General features: G+C 52.4%; 1 protein-coding gene and 1 pseudogene across 4 annotated transcripts; one reads left to right on the forward strand and one right to left on the reverse strand.

The window, feature by feature from the left end:
* Positions 1–4,035: 4,035 nt before the first annotated feature.
* On the reverse strand, positions 4,036–16,451 carry Ampd2 (adenosine monophosphate deaminase 2). Of its 4 annotated transcripts, XM_021195558.1 has the most exons (19): positions 16,224–16,451; positions 16,001–16,137; positions 10,845–10,975; positions 10,474–10,604; positions 10,084–10,152; positions 9,880–9,991; positions 9,412–9,598; positions 9,009–9,150; positions 8,811–8,900; positions 8,460–8,589; positions 7,484–7,678; positions 7,269–7,400; positions 6,956–7,119; positions 6,566–6,692; positions 6,310–6,473; positions 5,915–6,035; positions 5,475–5,648; positions 5,194–5,304; positions 4,036–5,071 (listed from the first exon to the last, which is right to left on the reverse strand). In XM_021195558.1, exons 2-19 carry the CDS (start codon positions 16,008–16,010, stop codon positions 4,865–4,867), a joined length of 2,397 nt encoding a protein of 798 aa, XP_021051217.1. In that variant the 5' UTR covers positions 16,011–16,137; positions 16,224–16,451; the 3' UTR covers positions 4,036–4,864. The 4 variants fall into 4 exon arrangements, with proteins under 4 accessions (XP_021051217.1, XP_029393433.1, XP_021051215.1 ...); XM_029537573.1 differs by having other exon boundaries at positions 16,001–16,451; XM_021195556.2 differs by lacking the exons at positions 16,001–16,137; positions 16,224–16,451 and adding an exon at positions 15,028–15,606.
* Positions 16,019–16,626, forward strand: LOC115063846 (annotated as a pseudogene).
* Positions 16,627–21,821: the final 5,195 nt, after the last annotated feature.

Raw genomic sequence — 21,821 nt, forward strand, 5'->3', positions numbered from 1 at the left:
TACATGGATGTCTGGGTACCATATTCCCACCGAGGTCAGAAGTTGGATCTCCTACAACTGGAGTTGCAGATGATTGTGAGCTGCCACGTGGGTGTTGGAGAGTGTCTGGAAGAGCTGCCAGTGCTGTTAACCAGCCCTCCAGCCATTAACTACAGATTTTTGTTTGGTTAGTTAGTTTTGGTTTTTTAAAGACAGAGTTTCTCTGTATATCCTTGTCTGTTTCAGAAATTGCTCTGTAGATCAGACTGCCCTTAAACTCAGAGATCCCTCTGCCTCTCTGCCTCTCTGCCTCTCTGCCTCTCTGCCTCTCTGCCTCTCTGCCCCGCCTCCGCCCCGTCCCCGCCCCTGCCTTTGCCCCTGCCTCTGCCTCGCAAGTGCTGAGACTAAGGGCATGCGTTGCCACCACCCAGCTTAACTAAAGCTCTTAACTGCCTCTCTAAATGCTCTTCTCCACTCCCACAGCTACCAGCCACAACCAGATCACTCATGCCAGGAAGAGGCAGGACATTGTCCCTTCTCAGAGACAACTTCTGTCCCCAACCAGATACAGACTTTAAGGGCCACAGTAGAGTGGCTGAGGGGTCGGCTCTGTACTTCCTCAGCCTCACTGAACCTGGTGTTTCTCTTTGGGGGCAGGAGAATGCCAGACTTGGAGGTGAACGCCTGAAATCTCAGTACTTATGCTGAGTGAGGCAGAATGACAGCTGTTAATTCAAAGCCAGCCAGGGCTGCGTAGTGAGTCAAGCTCGGGATAGAGAACCCTCCGCATCAAAATGAAAGAGTGGGAATATGATGCTGGCTGCCATGCGAAGCAGCCCATAGTACACTGCACTCACACAGAAAGAACTTAGACCTCTGTGTGCAGGGTGCAAGAAACACACCCTAGCCCTTCATTTCCTCTCTTAGGACCCCACCTTGGGTAGGCTGGACTTTACTCCTCTACCTGCTTCTATGTTTCAGGGCTGGCTTGGCCAGCCAAGAGGCTCACAACCAGGCCAGTTTTTCAGGAGCGAAGTGGAGGTGGATATATCTAACCCTCCATGTGGCTGCTTTGCTGACAGGAGCCCAGGCTGCAGCAGAGACAGTGGTTCTGCTCAGCTTGTCCAGTCAGGAAGAAGCACCAATCTGAAGACTGGACCTGAGGCTGAACCAATCTTATCTGGAAGTGGGCGGAGCGGAGGGTAGGGCTCTCCTGAGCTCTGTGCAGAGCGCAGAGCAGGCATCTGATTCTGACGACACTCCCCTCCAAGAGTAACCAACATTCAAATGCACACACATCCTCATTCACTGTAACTCCTTTGGTTTAAAGGGACCCCTTCTACTTGCTTTTGAAGCTGTTTTTGAAGTTACGGGACTATGAGTAACTCCTTTAGTTTAGAACTGGCTATGGCTACAGTCATGTTGCGGATTCTGGAGTGTTTGCCAAATGCAGTTTACAAATTGTTTCCAAATATAATGACATTTGTAGGGATACTAAAATTAACAAATATTGAAGTTGACATGCTAGTTTCTGAAGGCATTTCTTTAAACATTTGTTAGTTTCAATTTCTCCTCTTTTCTTATTTTACAGCCTCCAAAGTTCTAGCTTCCCAGCCTTCTTTGAGCCTTTGAAAGCTCTCTCCACAGGTTTACATCCAGAACTGGAGATCCTGGGTCACTCCTAAGTCCAGATGCTACAGGAGACCCTGTGGTTTCCGGCTGCAGAGACCACCTACCCTAAGTCATTAACCAGACAGGGTCAAGTTGAGCGACTTTGCTCCCATATAGAAAACAAAGTGAATTACTGAACATTAGGCCAAACGTGAGTTAATGTTTAAATGTTCTATTGGACTTTCCTTGAATAAGTTCACCCAGGAGGCAATAGTGTGACAGACAGGGTTTCGATGAGCATAAGAAATGTCCCCACCTGCTCCTCTCTGGCTCCCCAGGAGGGGGCGCCTGCAGAGCAGCCCAGGTTGCTGTCTTTGTGGTTAGGATTTACAGTTGCAATGCCTAGGTGTAGACTTCACTCTGTACTAGGCCAAGGGCCACAAAGGGGAAGGTTCTTCTGCTGTTTGCAAGCACTGTTTGGGGCATTTTAAAGCATTGATTTTAAAAGTCCACCACCACCAATCTCAATCCAGTAAATGAGAGGGAGTTCCCACCCCAGCAAGGACTACATAATGAGTTCAAGGTCAGCCTTTGGAGGGTGGTAAGGTGCTGCCTTCCACAGGAGGGGTCCACACTCAGCAGCCCCCAAGCAGGTCACACGGAAGGGCTGACAGGGAGACGGAAGAGCTGACAGTATGAAAGGTCTGGCAAGGCAGAGGGCAAGCAAGGGAAGGGCTTTGCTGCATCCTATCAAGGGAAATAGACATCTCAAACCTGGCAATTCTCTCTTGTAGGCATGTAGGTTAGGGTGAGAATGTCAAGCCTTGAGAAAACCAAAGCTAAAGCTTACTAGAATCTTACCTAACCACATGGTGGCTCTCAACCATCCGTAATGAGATCTGACACCCTCTTCTGGTGTGTCTGAAGACAGCTACATTGTACTTACATATAATAATAAATAATTTTTTTTTAAAAGGATGTTTTTCAAAAGATTCACCCTTGATGAATGTTTAAAAGAGAAATGTCTGATAAATGAAAAACCAAAGTCCGGCTGGTATGAAACTGGAGAGGTTGCTAAGAAACATTTTGTTAGTTCGCAATGCACTGAGGGCCGGGCGTCAGCACAGAGGAAAGCTGGACAGGAAAGTGAAAGAAGGGATTTGACCTTTTGACAAATTCAGTGAAGAATGCGGCGACCTCAGTGCTGGTGTAGACAGGCAACGCTGGCCTTCGAGGAACAGCCTAGAAGGATCCCTTAATCCAGTCTGCTTGATTTCCAAGTTAGTGGCCATCACCCTTGAAAAGCTTTGTTTTGGGGGAAGGGCAGTCAAAGCCCAGGGAGGTGTGGAGAACCTCTGACACAGTAGTGCTCGTCTCTGTCCTGTTGCCGGCCATTCTGAACCCTCGGCCCATTTCCTTAGGCAGAAGCCAGCTTTGTTCTGTACAGCCTTCTGCTCGAGCCCCTAACTCCAACAGTCAGTTCAGATACATAAACGGATAAAATGAACTGGCAAGGAGACAGAGGGAGGCAGACGGGTGAGGAGAGCTCTGCCTTGGGTCTCTGGGGCACCTGTGACAGTCTGAGGCCTTCCTGCCTGCTCAGAGTCAAGGGTTGGGGTGGGGCATGAGGGGTAGAGGTGGGGGCTGATGCCGACCTCCGTGGGCTCCCAACCAGGTCCTCTCGTCACACAGGCTTGCAATTCTGAGGCAGGCAGGCAGCCCCTAGGCCCTCTCCACCCAGCAGCAGCTGTGGCAAGCATCTGTTGCCTATGCAGTAAGAACCCTGCGCTGCCCAGGGTCCATTCCGCTCCCCTCCATTGATTGGCAGCAGGTCTAGTCACCTTTGTGGCAAGAAGGTACTCTGCAAATTATATCATAGGCACGGGTGGAAAGTGGATTTGCTAGCGATAGATTCCAATACAAGCAGCCCCAGCTCCATGCAGTACAATCTGACAGGTATGTCTGTCACCACATCTGCCACCTTTGTGTCAGAATCCCTGAGGGAGGGACCTGGGAAGAGCATTTTAATCAGGTTCCCTAAAAGCCTCAGGCAGCCATGTAGGGGCATAAATTCCCATCTACCACGCTGCCCTAAGAGGCTGTACAGGAGTCAGGAGGTGAGAAAGATACCATCCTTCAAGCTTGTGTGTCAAGAATACACACCATGGACCTGGAGCCTCATGACCCGTTCAGAAGGGACGAACTGAATGAGGCTCAATGGGATCTCCTCTCCTACAGACACCTCAGTCAGTGCGCATATAATCTACTTTACCCATGCCATACACTTCACAGGCTGGCAGCATATATTGCAATCTAAGCACTCTTAACAGCGTTGGCAGGACGGCCAGTCTGTTATACAGTGCCCCACGCCGTACTCCACCAGAGTGCCTTACCACTCCGCTGCCCTTCCTCCCCCTCCACCAACAGAGACTTTCACGTGCCTCATTAATTAAATAATCTTTTTATTTCTCATGCACTAGGAAAAATGGGTCATATGAAACACTGTTCTTCATAGCAAAGGCCTCGGTCTAGAACATAACACAAGAGGCTAGCTGGGAACTGGGTCTGGTCAAAGACCTGGAAACCCTCAAAGGAGGTGCCACCTCCATGGCGAGTGACAGACCCAGCACCCTCCAACTGCAATAGCCTCCAACTGAGACAGATCAGGGCAGCCGCCCCCCCCACAGGGGTGCAAGGGGGCTGGTAACAGAGGAACATGTGGGCTGGGGACTCGGCAGGGGCAGTGGGCCAGCCCCTCATGCCAGGCCACCAGGGCCATGAGCGAGCCTAAGTCCTGCTCTGCCAAGCACAGACCAGCTGGAACTTCAGAGGCTGAGCAGCCAGTGCCACAGCAGAGAGATAATGAGCCCCTCCTGCTCCACGGCCACATAAACACGAGGGAAACTCAACTTGAACTCTAACCAAAGCCTGGGTTCCTGGGGCTCAAGGGGCCAGCCCTACGTAACCATCCCAAGCCCCTGTGGACACTGAGAACACCGTAGGACAGCCAGACTTCTGACAATTCTGGGACAGGTCACTAGCAGGGCCAACTCGTAAATCCCAGCCGTCAGGTACCACCTGAGCCGAGACAATAATGAAGCAGATTCCTGGACTTGCTTTCATTGAGGTGGCCCAGAGGCAAGACATGGTCAAAGACATGCAGGACAGAAACATAGCACGGAGACATGCAGAGACCACATCAGGTGGGAGGGGTCTAATCACAGGACATAATCAAGTCGCTGAGATGGGGCGAGCACTGCACAGACCAGGTGCACTATGGCCCTGGGCTCATGACAATGCCCACTTCCTCTGGGATGGTCTCCAGCATCTCACTTTGGACGGCCTGTGTGATAAGCGCCAGCTCCTGGCACAGCGTCTCATAGCGGTAGCCCACTCGGATGTCTGGCACGTTGGTACGGCGGATGTCATTGCCCTCAGGGCCCTCCTTGGTATAGTTGGGTCCCAGCCAGTGGCTTTTCACCTGCAGGGGTATAGGTAACAGGCAGAGATGCAGGAAGATCCAACTATCACAGGGACAAGGTCAGGACCCCAGATGGAAGGAAGAAAGGTAATGCCCAGCCCCAAGCAGGCTGAGTACCGTACCTTGTGAGAGAAGCCACTCATGAGCACACTGTTCCGGGCCAGCTCACACATGTCGCAGGAGCTGAGCTTCCACACCTGGGTGGCGATGCTGTACTCCTCCATCAGGGGTTCCTGCACAGGCCAGGTTCCTTGAGGCAGGCATCGGCCCCTGCCGTCCCTCCCTCCTTTAAGGACTCGGCTAACAGTTGCTAAGCTCCAGCAGCAAGGGGGCAGCACCAACCCAGAGGCACCCAGTATCCCCCAGACACCTGCCCTTGGCTGCCCGCTGGCCTGGGTCTGACCTTGGTGAAGTGGAACTGCAAGGGGTCATCTGTGGACAGCGAGACCATGAGGCCACGGGACAAGTACTCAGGGAGAGGGTTCCGGTGGTAGCTGAGGAACAGGCTGTTGTTGCTGAGCGGGGACATGGCGATGCCGATCTGAGCCAGGTAATACAGGTACTGCAGGACGGGGGCCTGGGCAGGAAGGGGGGATGGAGGACTTGTCAGCTGGCTTCAGTGCTGGGAGGCCATGCGTGCGGGCTCTGGGGCTTAGGGGAAGGAGGGTGGTCCAGGTTAGGACTCATGTAAGAATGATGAATCCTGCGCTGGGCTCCCCAGCTAGAGGATGGGTGGGAAGAGCTAATTATATTGGGAAGGAGGAATCTGATCTGATGGTTGGGGAGGAGGAGGATCGGGAAGGCAAGCAGCTGCACGTGGAGGCTGGGGGTGCAGACCCTGACCTTGCGCAGAAGCAGCCCATGGGAGATGTTCTCGGCCAGCATGAAGGCTGATACCAGGTGATGGATGGGCCCGGCCTCCCCGCAGTGCGGCCTCAGCACGAACGTGTGGAAACCTCTCTGCCTGAGGGGTATGAAGACAGAGTCAGCTCCAGAGCCTGGGGACACCTAAGCTCACCTGACCCCAGACCCCACATCACTCGTATGTATGCCCTCCAGTGAGTGACAGTGGGGAGCTAGGAGAGAAGACAGGGGCAGAGTCTTGACAGGGAAGGATGGAAAATTAAGTCTAAGGGCAGAGAAAGAGCCTGTCAGTCCGGGCACAGGGGGCATGGGTGTCAGGGCACTAGTGACCTCAGCTCAGGGTGCTCAAAGCACGGCACCCCTGGGGTACGCACCTGCGCAGATGGTTCAACATGGCCATGTTAGCAAAGGTGTAGTACAGGTAGTAGGCATAGGGAGGGTTGTCCTCCTCCACCCAAGCTTCTGGGAGGGGACTCTCCAGGTTAAAGACGTGGTTCTCTGGCTTGGACTCATCATCCACACTGTCAAAACCATCCACCTGGAGAAGAGCTGGTGGTCAGGCCTAGAGCCACAGCTGCCCAAACCCAGCCACCCTGCCCTGTCCCAGCCCATGCTGCCACCGCCACCCACATGCTCCAGAAAGAGGTGCAGCTCCGGGTGGCTGGCAGGGTGCACGGTGGCCTCAAACAGGGGCAGAAAGATGTTCTCCAGCATCTCTTGGAAGTTGGCCAGCTGGCCCTTGGTGCGGTACACATCGCTACGGGGAGACAGGACATAAACAGATGCAGGGCAGGGCCAGCAAGAGTCAGAGCTGTCGTGAGAGGCACCAGAGTGCATTTGCACCACAGTGGGAGAGTGGGACATCCAGACAAACCAGGCTGGACAGACTGTGGCTTGGCCTCTCCTGGCACTCAAGAGTACCGAGCCACTGAAGGCCGAGCCATCCCAGTCGAGCAAGAGGCAGGCCCTGGCCCCTTGTACACAGCTAGGGAGGTTCCTCCCACTCTAAGAGACACTCACAAGAGGCGGGGCACCTGCACCAGCCAGCGGACATTGGGAGAGTGCACTTTGTGGTTCACTGCCCAGCGTGCCAGCTTGTCCCACTCGTCCCTCGAACGCCCGTAGATGGACAGCCGGAGCTCTGCATTCTGGTATTTGCTCTCCTCCAGGTCTTCCATCACCTCCTAGACACCAGAAGCAATGACATCTACGTTCCTCCCTGTCCCGTGTCCCCACCCCATGTCTCATCAGGCCTCTCAACCTGCCCCCCTTCTGTCCCTTGAGCCCTCCTACACATGGGCTCTGGCTCAGCAGCGGAGCATCGGCTCCGTACCTTGATGATGTGAGCAAAGTACTTCCCAGAAATCTTGTTGTCGGTTTTAATGAAGATCTCTCGGAGGACAGACTCCCCAATAGGGTTGTATTTGGCATTGAATTTGTCAAACCGATGAAAGGTATTCCTGTCCTGGAGATGGGAAGGCCTAGGTCACCTCCCGATCCCTGGTCCTAGTACTGACCCAACACCCCATCCCATCCCATGGGACAGACCGCGTGCACATCCAGCGTGTCCACACTTAAGTCGTAGGCAGTGAGGTTCATGCTCTCAAAGACTTCTTGCAGCGTCTGCTCGCGGCCCTGCTCCACATGCACGATCTCCTCCAGATGTTTCTTCATCGCCCGCTTGATGAAGCGCAGCAGGTGCTTCTGGTTCATGCAGGACGAGGCGTGGATGTGCGTGTCCACCTGCGATGGGAAAGGACTGCTGTGTCCAACAAAGGGTAGGCCTTGGGACCAGGGAGATGGCTCAGCCATCTGTGCTTGTTTGCTATACAAACATGAGGACTGCAGCTGCGATCTACTGAACCCACATAAAAGCCAAGTATGTGCAGCAGCCTGCCAATAATCTTAATATGAGGAAGGCAGAGGCAGGGGATACAAAAGATAAACTGGCTAGCTAGACTAACCAACAGCCAAGTCTGCGTTCAAGTGAGAAGCTCTGCCTCAGTACATAAGGTAGAGGGTACCCAAGGTCAACCCTGCTCTCCTACTGCACATGCACACTACACATGTATGCACACACACACACACACACACACATGCACACACATATATACAAATGCAAAGTTTGGGAGAGATGGCTCAGTGGGTAAAGTGTGCCTGCCATTAAACCTGAGAAAGTCACGGCCAGGATCCACACGGTGGAAGACGAGAAATGACTCCTGCGAAGTTTTCCTCTGCTTCCACATGTCCACACCCACAGCCACAGTAATTAAAATGTAATAAAAATTTACTTTTTATTTTAAAATTTTATTTAAATTTTTATTACATTAAATGGCATTAATTACAAAAAAATTACATTAAAGTGTAATAAAATTTTCACTTTTTTAAAGGAAGGGTCCACGGCCTAAGCAGTAGGTATAAAAGGTCGCTCATATTGGATGCTGGGGGCAGTGGGGGAGGGACAGCATAGTCTTTGGAGGAGAGAAGTAGGCCAGGACACAGAGGCCATGAGCTGAGAGCCCACCTTACGGATATTGTAGAAGTCCCGGTGTGGCACTTTCTTCTGAGCAGCGAGCTCCTTCATCTCATTGAGCAAAACATGCATCTGGAATTTGGAGCTCAGGTACTGCAGCCGGCGGTAGCAGAATGACTTTCTGGAGAAGAGGAAAGAAGAAAGAAGCCCAGGTGACTGCTCCTGGGTTAGCTGAAGACAGGAGCATACAGAACAAGGACAGCCAAGAAAGAGGGCAGCCAACTAGGAGTAGGGGACCAGGGAGTGGCAGGAGACAAGGTGACAGTTGTCTGGGGCAGGGCTGGGGCTGGGGCTAGACAATCTGGGCTGTGAGATGAGCTGAATGGATAGGTAGAAACTCACATGGGCCCATTGATGATCAGGGCCATCAGCACATTGACGTCAGCTACAAATTCCTGTAGGTCAGGGTATGGAAGCTCCACCTCTGGACAGCTAGCACACAGGAAGCTCAGGTGAGGAGAGCAAGTCAAGTCCTCCGGCCCCTCCTAAGCCAATGTGTCATTCCCTAGGGTGTACCCCAACACACATGGCCCCACTTACTGCTCATCAGGGTCCCTGCGGGTGTAGACGTGCACCACACCACGCACCATGCGCAGACCCAAGCCCAGGTCCCCAGGCATGGCACTTGGCTCACAGTGCTCATACGGGTGCTGCTCCAGTGCAGGGGGATGCACTGGGGCATCTGCAAGTAGGAGAGGAAGAATCAGGCCTAGGGAGTTTCACGGCCAGAAGCTGCCCCATCTATGGGCTCCATAAAGGGTAAGGTATGTCAGAAACCCCAAAACAGTAGCTATGGTTCCCATCCTCCACCCTCCTGGATGTCAAGAAGCTAGAAAGAGCCTGGGGTCAGAGGTGGGGGGAGACACAGACAGGACAGAAGTGTCTAGGCTCCAAGCCTAGGCACCCAGGACAGTTGGGGTTGGAGAGGGATGGGCGCTCCCACCAGCAGATACAGGGGTATCAGGACTCTGCTCATAGGTTCGAGTCTCCAGGGGCTTCTCAGCCAGCTGCTGCAGGTAACGGCGGGTAGTGAGACAGAAGCTCTGCAGTGATAGGGCCATGTACTTCTCCCGGATGAAAAGCGCCCGCACCACACTTTTGGCTGCATCTAAGAGGTCTGTGAATGGCACCTGAAGACAAGGACAAGCGGTCACTTTCTTTGGTCTCCGTGCTCACTCATGTTCACACTCGCCTGTGACCATGCCCAGACCTCACACTGCCTACCCCCAGCACCAAAGGCCTCAAACCGGGGAACATCCAGCCTTCTCTGGTCCCAGCGAATCAGTGAGCCCACAGCCTCTGCCACTCCAGGCACCAGAAAAAGAAATACCCTCTCCAGTTCCCACCAGTTCCCCAGGCCAGGACTCTCTAGAACATATGGTGGAAACCTAAGGCTTCACTCCACACTCACCCCACACTTCTCCTCCCCAGAGATGATGACCCTCTGAAATTCCCGTTCCAGTACCACATCACGTTCCCAAAGACCCCTGTCACCCTGTCCCTCTCCTTGCTCCTTGTACAGCCTATAGGAAAGAGAGATAAAACATGGGTCAGAGTCAGCCGTGGTGCAGACCCATCCCCGTGTCATCTGCGCATGCCCCTCTGCCCTCCGTACTGTAAGTCCGAGTCGCTGTCTGTCTTCAGGAAATCTTGCTTGGCCCGAAGCAGAATATCTGGCTCCAGCCTAAAGGTGGGAAGAGTCAAATCTGGTAGAGCAAGAACAGTGGCTGCAACCTTCAGGTCCCAGCACTGCCCCAGCTTCTGACCACATACTGTCACCTGCGGTCTATGGGCAGGCCTGTATGCTCTGGATAACTATCTTCTGGAGTTGTTTTCTCATCTCTGAAGTGGGATAAGAACAGCCCAGAGCATACAGGCTTGTCCACGGGAGCCTACAGGAAGATGGATCCAGCAGTAGCTGGACTCCAAAGAATGTGCTCTCTGCTGCCTTCCAGGCAGACCTCAAAGAGATAACGGGACAGGGAAGGGGCAGCAGCGGGCTCACTTGACATCCTGGCTGATCTGGCGCTCCAGCCGCTGCCTCCGCTCCTCTAGCTGCTCGATGGGGCTTTCCTCTGGGAACTCATAGGGGGCGCTACGGAGCTCACTCTCAGCCAGTGAGCGGCTGAACAACTCCTGGTACCAGTGAGGGAAAGGAGGAAAGGTTAGGTGGCCTTCAAGCCCTCTGCCCCTGCCCTCCCCTGCAGAGCCTGGGCAAAGGGTGAGGGCAGGAGCCAGGGTTCCCAGGAAAGGCTTAGCATCAGGGACAGTCAAGCACTGTCCCTGATGAGAGGATGGCCCAAGATGAGAGGTGGCTGAGGTAGAGGGTACAGCAACAGAGGTACAGTTTGAGGTGAGGGGGTACAAGAGTGCTACCTCAGCGATCTCCTTGCATTTGCCATCCATAGACGTGCGCAGGTCGAGCGGGAAGTGCTTGAGGCAGGGGGCGTTGCCTGGCAGGGATCTGGCAGACTGCAGTGGAGAGGCCCCCAGACCGCTACGAGCTTCTGCAGAGACAGTGGTGCCAAAGTCAAGGGGAGGAAGGACAGGACCTGGATGTCTTGGAAAGCCAAGAGCCCCTTCCCATCCTGGGGCTAGACCCTATTAAAAGCCAGGGCCTAGACACTGGACAATACTTCCACTGAGACAGAAGAGCCAGCCACGTGGGGCTCCTGAGAGTATTCATCCGCATCTACACAGAGGCCCTTCACCACCCCAGGCTCAGGGATGAGGTCCTGGGCCTGCCTGTGGAGCAAATGGATCATCAACTCTGCAATAAGCACCTGAGGTGGGAGTAGCCCACTCCCTTACGTAGTTCAGGGGAATTTATCTGCCTATGACTATTTTGCAAAAAGGGATGTACGTGTGCACATGTACACACACACACACACAAACACAAACACACACGCACACACCAGGCACTCATTCAGGACTAATGGCCACACTAAGAATCATCAACCTCTAGGGTACTAACCCAGGGTCAGATTTACCCTGGCCTAACAGATCCTTCACTGAGATGAACAGAAGCACTGCCTGCTTTCCTAGACCTGCAAGGCACAGGCAAAGTACAGCAGCCACCCAGCAATGACCTGAGAAGCAACTCTCAAGAAAGAGGACCTGGTTGGCCAGAAACCCCTTCTCTCACTGGAGGCCTGCCCTCTCTCCAGGACCCCAGAGCTGCCAAGATGAGGACCAATTCCAGGATACCCGTCCCACAACTGGCTGACCCTCCAAAGGGAGCTGCCACAGTCCGTGCCACTTGGAGGCCTTAGGATCTAAGCTGGAGGCCCCACGGAGGGCCCCGGGAAAGGGAGAATTGGAAGCCAACAAGGGCAGACCTCTTCATGGGCCCTACCACAAGGCTAACTGTGAACGCCAGAAGCTGCTAGTCTCCTGGGCTGCCTAAGCTCCTAGCCCACCACGAAAGAACCCCCCAGTCTCAGCCTCCTCTTGCTGGAAGCTCTCCACAGACTATTTGGTTCTTCCAGCCAGCTGTAGAAGACCCACCTCTCCAGAACCCTCTCCCTCACCTCCACTCTGGCTTAGGAAAGGACGCAGAGGCTCTGTCTAGGCATTGTGCCTTAAGGTCTCTGTGCCCACTTCCTAGTACTCCAGGTACGGTTCCAACGCTGGACAAAGAGGGGTGCTTACCCTAGATCAGAACCCAGCTACCTACTTGCCTTGGTCCCTACTGGAACACTACCTGCGGAGTTCAAGAGTATTCTGGTCAGCAGCCCTGTACCCCTTGTCTGCCTGTTTGCCTTGTAAAGCTGCAGCCAGTCCCCCAGGACAGCTCAGGGGCTGGCATGGGCCGTACCAAGTGCAGCTATAAGCAGGGGAGACCCTGAGATGGCCACAAGTAGGGGGCTGGGAGAGTTCAGGGGAGTTCAGAAATGCAGAGAAGGAGCAAGAGTGAGAACTCTTTAACAGGGCCATAACCTCTTCCATGCCAGTGAGACCACCCAGATCCAGGGTCTCAACAGGGAGAAACAAGACAAGCTGATGTGGCCAAGGCAGCCTGGCAGGGGAGGGGCCAAGTCTCCTTAAAACCACAACCCCAGGGGACAGAAAGTGGACACAGCCTGGCTGGCTAAAGGGTAGAAGGAGAGACACAGAGGGAGACCAGCAATCCTCCCCTGAGCCCTGCAGCCTCAGACTGGCTTCCTCTGCCCACCACTGTCTTCTGGGCCCTGACTACAGACTCTCCAAGAGAGACAAGGTCTGTGCTACCCAGGAGCTGGCTGGTAGTTGGAGCACTGGTCTAATGTGGATAAGAGCTAGTTACAGAGGCTTCCTAGACCACACGGGCAGCACTCTTCAGGGCAGCTGCAAGGCTAACGTCAGGTGAGGACGCCCTGCTCGGGAAAAGCACCTTGGAAAACGGGAACCGCGTCTGGAAGGCACATAGGACCCTGCTTTTGTTTACTTGCTTGTTTTAACCTCTGGACACAGGCTATCAGTGGGTGAGAAGTAGCCTTGTCCTACCTGGCCGCAGCCCCAGGACTCACAGGGCAAATGTCCTACAAGCGCTCTATAAAGCTTAGGTTAGAGCCCTAAGCCCACGGGACTGCAACTAGGAATTCCTGGGACCCTCTAAACACTTCCCACGTGGAGACCCTTCAGTGATGGGGGGGTGAGAGAGTCTCTGAGCCCAGTGCAGGGTCGGGGCTGATAAGAGGGAAAGAACACCGAGGAGAAAAGATCTCTGTAGGGATGAGGTGATGCAACTGCTCTCTTGCAAGAGAGCAGAATAGGAGGAGGAAGCAAAGATCAACACCTACTCACCCAACCCAGGGTTCCAATCCTAGGCCGGGTGGTAACAGCACAATCCTCACAAGCCTTTAATCCCAGCACTCAGTAGGCAGAGGAGAGGCAGGGGCAGGTGGAGCTCTGTGAGTTCCAGGACAGCTAAGGCTACACAGAGAAACCCTGTCTCAAAAAACAACCAAACAAAAAGGAGCCCAGAGCCTTCTTAAATCCAGCTCCAGACCATTTAGGGGCTTTGTTTTCTGTCTTTTGCTTTACTGGGACCACACCTGAGGTCTTGTGTAAGCTAGGGAAGTCCTCTACCCCTGGGCCATATCCTCGTTCCTCTCTAGTTTTACTTGCAGCCAGGATCTTACCAAGTGTCTAAGCATACCTGGAACTCATCGTCCTCCTGCCTCAGCTTCCCAAATAGCTAATTACGGGTGTGTGTCACTACACCAAGCCACCCAACACTTCTAGAGTCCCTGAAGGCAGACCACAGAGCTGCAGAAAGGAAGACAAAGCCCTCATTTTAAACCCTTTCCTATCAGATAGGCCTGGGACTTACACAGATGAGCTAGGTGAGTAAGAAGGGTTCCAGCAGCCAGAGTCACCCTCCTACTATGCCACATGACTGTAAAAGACTGCTAGGGACTCACCAGAGGAGAAACACAGGCCATAGCCTTCACTCTCCTAAGCCAGGATCCGTCTCCCTGGCCCTGTGTCAAAACTTGGCATCTACAGTACCACATATACAGGCAAAAGCCAAAGGGAACCACTCCATCAGCTCCAGGACTCTGGTGCTTAGTCAATCACCTTTGACTGGGAGCCTCCCCACTCATCAAGACTGCCTCATTAGGCCTTGACCCCAAGTACAAGATGCTCTCATGGTATAAGCACCTAAGGGTCTCTGGTTCAGCAAAAGAGTAACTAGCACAGAGCTAGCCCCAGGGCATACACCTAGAAGACAGATGTGAGCACAGAAAATCTATCTCAGGACAGTACAAAGCCTAGACAAGCACATTCAACAATATAAGAATAGGCCAGAGGAGGCCAGTCAGGGTGTAAATACAGGCAGCTATCAGGGGTTGATAACACCAAATAAATCACCAAAAGGTCTTTCTTTAGCCATTAGACTTGAGAGCTACAGACACATCCCTGGAAGCACAAACTCTAGTAGCTAAGTCCTCACCAGGATGGACCACTGGACCAGCTGCAGATGGTACAGAGATGCCTGCTTAGGTCCAAAGGATGCAGCATGCATAGCCCATCAAGGACTCCCCACTCTCCTGAAGAAATTCACAACACAGGCCAGGAGCAAGCCAATAGGAAGGGCACTGGCAATAGAGCCGTAGGTGCTAGCAACGCAGGACCCCAACACCCACACTCACCCGGGAGGGAGTTCTAGATCTAGGGCCTTGGAAAGAACAAGTAAAGGCAAGTATAGCCTGAGTCTGCCTGGTACCAATCAGAGTAGCCAGTCCGCAGTCAGTCCCACACCCTCCCCACTCCATTCACATACACTTCACACACAGTCTTAGCATCTGCACAAGCTGACACGTGTGCATATACACCTCTTGGGCACCCACATCCACACCCACTCCTTGTTCCGGAGGGCAGCATCCCTGACATGGAAACCTCAGGCACCCCCTCCCACCTCCCTCCCTGCGCCACCAAGCCAGCCAGTCAGCCCGGGAACCGAGGTCGAGGGGCATCATTGCAGAGAGGGTGCTGCAGAAGGGGGCCTTCCCGGAGGCACTCAGTGGCCTGGACAGGAGGAGGGGAACCCATGCCTGAAGCCAAGAACTCTCACCTGGAGCGGCAGCGGAAGCTTGCAGGCCGGCCCGCTTCTTAAAGGGATATTTGGCCTTGGACTTGCCTGGGCCAGGATAGGATGCCATGGCTGGGGCCAAGGCGACAGCGGAGGAACCTCACCGGCTGGGGCCAAGCTCTCCCACATCCAACCCCTTCCTCCGCCCCGCCCCCAGCGGGAGTGACTGATGCAGGAAGCAGCGCCCCGCAGGCGGAAGAGGCTCTGGCCACGATTTCTGATGTTGTCTAGGCAACCTCGGGGAGTGGGGCCTCCATCCTGCCCCTTATCCCTCCCTTCCCACTCCAGTCTCTGGAGTGCCGTGTCTGATGGTGGCTAGGGCCGGGGTCGGGGGGTGCAGAGAAAACAGACGGAGCAGCACCAGCTCTGAGCTCTTTACCACCCTCACCCCACCTCGGGAACCCTCATCCCTTGCCAAGGCTTCAAGGCAGAGAAGCCAAAGTCCAGGCTAGGCGGGTCCAGCCAGCCAGAGAGAAAAATAATAGGCAAGAATACCGCCTGAGCTCCAACCTCAAAACCCATTTCCTCCAGGGACGGAGCAAGCGTACTCATGAAAACCCAGAGCCTCTGGGGCAGAGCCCCCCTCTATTCTTCTCCATCTGACCCCTGCTCTAGGGACAGCCCAGCTCCGGGAGGAGGCAGAACTGAGAATTCGAGCCCAAGAGGGAGGGGCCTGTCTTGGGAAAATTCCACTGGCCAGCAGAAGCTGTCTCCTAGGAAGACAGGAAGAGTAGGAGGCAGGGTCTTGTCTGAGGTCGGTGGGAAAGACCCCAGCCTACTCTGACCTGCCGCTCTGCCTGCACACTCAAGGTCTGCTTTCCTGGACCCTTCCAGGAGCCGTCCACATCCCCTAAGTCTTGCAGGCATTGCCAAGACCCCCCACCCACTTATCATCCGACCCAGGCACCTCTGCCTTGGAGTCCCTTTATCGCCTACACACGCGCCACACACTTACCTGAGGCCATACTGCCCAAGTCCCGAGTGGCACCAGGAAGGCAGCCTACGAAAGTCAGCACAGCGAGGGAGCCGGGCTGAGGAGGGGAGAGGGCCCCCCACCGGGGAGAAGTCGCGCCACTGGCCCCTGCACCCGCACTGAAAAGCGGGAAGGAAGACAGGGTTTTCAAAATGGCCAGCCGGCCGGGGGGCGGACTCCCGCCGACTTCAGCGGCCAGACTGACCTCAGGAGACCCCGGAGTCGCGACCCCAAGCCTGCACTCAAAAGGAAGCTGGCCACGTGCTCCCCAGAAAACCGGACCCGGAATTCGCCTAGGGTTCTTTCACCACTTTCTGGGTGTCAATTAGGGATCAGGCTCCCGTGGCCGGGCTACGGGGGAGTCACGCAACAGGTGCGACCCCGCCGAAACCTTCCGGGCTGCGCGCCAATTTCGCCTACCCCAGGCCCCGCCAAGTCCGCGGCCACGCCCCGTTCGGCCACGCCTCTGGCCTCCTGGCCACGCCCCAACCATTTTTTCCTGTTCCCTTACGCCACGTGGGCAGCCTCCCGACCAGGGTTGGCCTTGGCTTGGCCCTTTGGTCTTGGGCGATTTCTGTGTCAGTTACCTCATCAGTAAAATTGGGTGAGGCAATGGAAACACCTCATCCAAAGGAGTTACTGAGGACTGAAGGTAAATCCCCTTTGCACAATGCCTGGCACAAAGTCAGGTGGCTATTATTAGGGTCCCAGAATCCGTTTCAAGCAGAAGCCCTGCCCCTGAATTCTCCTCATTCCTACCTGAATCTATTTCCTTCTATCAGTCATTGGTAAGCAGGATGTGCCCTTCAAAGCCGGTTCACCATCCCACATTAGTTTCTATGTTGAGTTAGACTAGCCAGAATGCCTAGGTTCAAATTCAGACATCTCCACCTACTTTCTGACTGATGGTGAACTTCTCTCTGGGTTTTACAGGCTAACTTTGGCTCTTAGACCTTCTCTGATGAAGATAAAGGAGATAATTATAAGTGCTTAGACTTTTGCCCGGCCTGTAAGTTACTACCCAATCAGTGTTCCTGGAAGATTGCTTTGGCCTGGGATCACTATGGCCAGCTCATAGATTTTTCTCCTTGTGGGTTATGAGAAATTGAGCTGTTTGCATAGGGCCACAGACACCCTCTCAAACAAGGATTCCTGCCTCCCAGGGGCAGCCGTACCTTCAGGAACCCTGTAAAGGAAAGTCATCCTCCCCTTTATCAGCAGCAGTTGGTCCCTTCCCTAGCCTCTCCCCTGGGGGAGCCTTTGCCCCCTCACCCAGCTGCTCTAAAGCCTCTGCAGCTGCTTTCAGTCCCTCCTCTCCCCAACTGGAACTCGGGGTCCTGATCCCCGATCTCTATCTGCATCTGATGTGGCCTCTAGAGAATCTCCTATCCACTATACTAAAACAAACTTTAAAAACTTGGGAGGCAGAGGCAGGCGGATTTCTGAGTTCAAGGCCAGCCTGGTCTACAGAGTGAGTTCCAGGACAGCCAGGGCTACACAGAGAAACCCTGTCTCCAAAAACAAAAACAAAAACAAACAAACAAACAAAAAAACTTACTTTCACCTGGGTGTGTCAGCTCAGGGGCAGTATCCCTCTGCCTTACATTCTAAGGCAACCCCCAGAATTGCAAAAATGATGAAAATGCAAATTTTAAAAAACCCTACAAGTGGCCTCCATAAACTTGGGAGAACAGTGGGGGATGGGAATCCAGCTCACAGAGAGTCAGACTGAAATAGAACAAGGAGATGCCTTATTCTTACACTGTTTTATGTTTAAATATCAAAACAGGAACCACTAAAAGTATCGGATACAGGTGATGGTGTACTGAGCTGGGGCACGAATTATGTGGCCGTAAATACTAGTATAATCTAAGAACCGTTTGGCAAAATATAATAAGTATCTCAATAAGTTTCACTGTTTTGACTCAGTAATCTACTTCTAAAAAGCCTTTTTTTTTTTTAACTCAAAAATAATTTTATTAGAATTTAAAGGAAAAGCCCCAGGGTGTACAAGTTGTAACTCTCAGCTTTCTGGAAGAAGAGAAGGGAAGGGAAACACATGTTGGAAAAAAGAGAAAGAAAAAAAGAAAAGGTTCTTTCTGAATCGGCTCAGGAAGGTAGGGGGACCCAGAAAACCTCATGGCAGCCTATAGGATTTCCTCAGGGTGTGGGAATCACACATCTGCTCTTAATAAAAGGGTTGTCAGAAAAACATCCACAAAGTTATTCAATATTGCAATGTTTACCATAGAAAATTTGGAAACATAAAGGCCTAGCAACAGGAGAATGTTAAATGAACGCAATGAAATACAACCATTAACACTGTTCTTGGAGAATTTCTTTAATTGTATGAAAATCTTTACAACAAAGTTAGATGAAAGAATGGATTCGAAGAACTACACAGACAGGATGGTCCTAATCATGTGATGTATATGATGTACACAGAGGAGAAACACACAGAAAGTTACCGTAGAAATCAACAAGAATCCAGCAGAACTCTCCAGTCACCTGCAGTCTCGCTCATACTTAGCAAGTGGACTATTCTGAATACAGCCTTAAACATTGTAAGACTGTTGGCTTCCAAGAATGAACAAAATAAATCCCAAAATTAACAATCAGGTACCATGTGACCATATAGATGCTCACTTACATTCTGGTAAGATGCAGATTTTGACATAATTTTAAAGGGTCACAGCCTTATCCTGGGCCAGGCCTCTGTGGATCCCCTAATTCAGATCTACCTACCTACCCAGCCAATGGGTGGCAATTCTGTTCTCCACCTAAGCCAGGCAAACCAGTTCATGAGAGCCTTCATCTTGAAGTCCTACCAGCAACAACACACTCTTCAGTCTATAATCTTCCCCACCCCCATATTTCCAGGTCACATGGTTTGCAGTGGTTGCTTGGAAGTCTGCCCTGCTTCCAGCTAAGTCTCGGTCCCCCACCCACTCAACCCAGACAAGACTGTGTGTGCGGAGCAGAGTTTGGGAACTGCAGGCCAGAGTCAACCTGTGGCCTTGGACTTCCTGGTGCTGAGATATTCCTTCCAGACACAGCTTCCTCCTCCCAACCTATTTTCACCATGGCTTCTCAGTGGGACCTTACTGAACCCCTCCCTACCTCAGCACACTCCTGGTTTTTTTTTTTTTTTTTTCTGAAGAACAGCCTCCCTGATTTCCTGACCTTCATTTCCCTGGTAATGTCAGCCTGGCTAGGGTAGACCTGTAGATGAGCAGATACAAGACTCGGGAGAAAGCATCTAAAGCTGCCAAAGGATGCTTGCCCACGGCAATCTCCCAAGCCCCATCCTATCCCCAGACCGTTCTAGAATCAAGCTTGACCCACAGCTGACACTGAGCACCGACTGTGCATCTTTGCAGGTCAGGTACCCAGTGGCTTGCAGCCAAATCCTTGAACCTGTCATCCGAAGCCCTTCACTAGCTGGCCTCAGTTTCCCTCATTTTCCAGCACTCCTACCCTGTCATGTCCTGTCACACCAAACTTTCCAGTCTCTTTAAGCCCACATTTACCTCAAACCTTTTCTCTTTCATCCTCTCCCCTCTCCAGACTCACATCCTCCATTTCTGCTGACCTGGCTCCCTGTGTAGAGTCTGCACACCTCACAACCACCCCTTGTTATTTAAAACACTGTCGTGAACTCAGGATTCTCCTATATCAACCTACTGCATGTTCTGTGAAGGGTATGCGCTGCTGGCTTTCACACACACACACACACACACACACACACACACACTTACTTTTTAAAGTCACAATAGATGTGTATATAATTGCCTCTCCTACCAGGGGATGGAAGCAAGGTTTTCAACAGTTCTGAATCCCCCATATTAGCACCAACCCTTTAATTGTTACTCTGCTTTCCCCAGCCTCCTCCTGTGGACTGCAAGTTCCCAAAGGCAGCTCTTCCTGTGTCAATGTCCCACACTCCATCTGGGGCCCAGCTTCTCGCTAAATGTGAGGCGGATCCTGAAATCTCCTTCATTTAGGAAACATGCCCAAATTCCTCAGACAACAACTGCTTTCACTCAAAATGAAATGGCCATCTAAGGCCTTGAATCAAACCCCGGAGGCGCTGGCCACACCCCCTCATGCCGAAGGGATCACTATACCCTATGCACCGCTCACCTCTAGGACTGTACTTCTTGTGCCCTGCCCTCTTCACCAGAACACTGTCCCTAAATTTAATAATCAAATGTAACAACCAGAGGGAAGGCAGGAGGTCTCTATACCCTCAGCAGCTAGGGGAGGACCAAGAATTCTTCAACTTAAGCCTGAGGATGGAGTGCTTCCAGCAACAGCCGCAGACCAAGCAAAAGCAGCACCAGAGGCTGTGAAAAACGTGTGCCCCCTCTGCCCCATGTGAGTCAAGCTAGTGGCTTCTCTCATAGTCCAGTTCCCCGTTTGCTCAACTGTTCTTTGTCAGCGGGATGGGGTCAGGGAAAAGAAGATTACCTCTGTTTACTAAGCTATGTGACCTGAAATGAGCTGCAGAGCCACTTGCAACAAAGGCACTGGCCCAGCACTGTCCTTTGCTGCCAGGTCCCTTTTGAACAGGGCAACCTTCAGCACAGCTCTGCTCTTGGAGTAAGTTACCAATACTGTGGGCAGGGCAGGGTAGGGCTGGTGGTGAGGTATAATTACCGGAACCTCCTAGCCAAGATTCCAAACAGTCACAATTTCAAAAAGACTCTTGTTTTCCCTTAAGTCACACTAAGCACTTGCCAATTTGGGATTGGGAAAGCAGGATTGGCATGGCAGGCATCTTCGCAGCCATTTCTCATGGTCTCAAAAGCCTGGTCTCCCAGATACTCACGGGAAGGAGGACAAAGGAAGATGCTAAGCTGGGGATCGAGGTTCCACTGTCTGGTCCGTGGGGACCTAGCTTCTCCTTTTCTCACCCAACTGTGACACAATTTGGGCTCTAAAAGGCACCAGTATGTTTACCTCTAGGGTTCTTTTCCAGCCTGGCTGTGCCTCGGAATCACCTGGGGAGAAATTTAAATCTAATGCCTGGACTGCACTCCAGACCCATTTAATCAATCCTTAAAAACAAACAGGGGGTAGTATTGGTGGCCCACGCCTTTAGTTCCAGCACTTGGGAGGCAGAGGCAGGCGGATCTTGAGGCAGAGTTTGAGGCCAGTCTGGTCTACAGAGTGAGTTCCAGGAGAACCTGTCTCATGCACACGGGCCTGGGATTACACATACAACTGCAATCGCAGCACTTGGAAAGCAGAAGCAGAAGGATCAGAATTTCACGCTCATCCTTCATTATATAAATCCAAACCTATGCTAGGCTACTTGGACTTCGCTAAAAAACAACAAAAATCTCTCTAGAAACTGCCAATGTATACACACCAGATTGTATTTTTATAGGGCAGACTTTTCCAACTTGTTAGATGATAATAATCATTTATATTAGCTTCATTTCAGGCTCCAGAATTAACACTGTTACTGAAATTTATAGGTTCTAAAACATACCCTTAGCCGGGCATGGTGGCGCACGCCTTTAATCCCAGCACTCAGGAGGCAGAAACAGGTGGATTTCTGAGTTTGAGGCCAGCCTGGTCTACAGAGTGAGTTCCAGGACAGCCAGGGCTACATAGAGAAACCCTGTCTCAAAATACCAAAAAAAACCAAACCAAAACAACAACAAAAAACCATACCCTTTCCAAATATTTTAAAGGATTAACATTTTTGAAAAGCATGTGATCTTCCAACCATATTTTAGGAAACAGACATAAGAAGTAGGCAAGTTTGGGGAGAAACAGTTCCTGAGGGCATTTC

Source organism: Mus pahari, chromosome 4 (assembly GCF_900095145.1).
Source record: "Mus pahari chromosome 4, PAHARI_EIJ_v1.1, whole genome shotgun sequence".
Classification (NCBI taxonomy): Eukaryota; Metazoa; Chordata; class Mammalia; order Rodentia; family Muridae; genus Mus; species Mus pahari.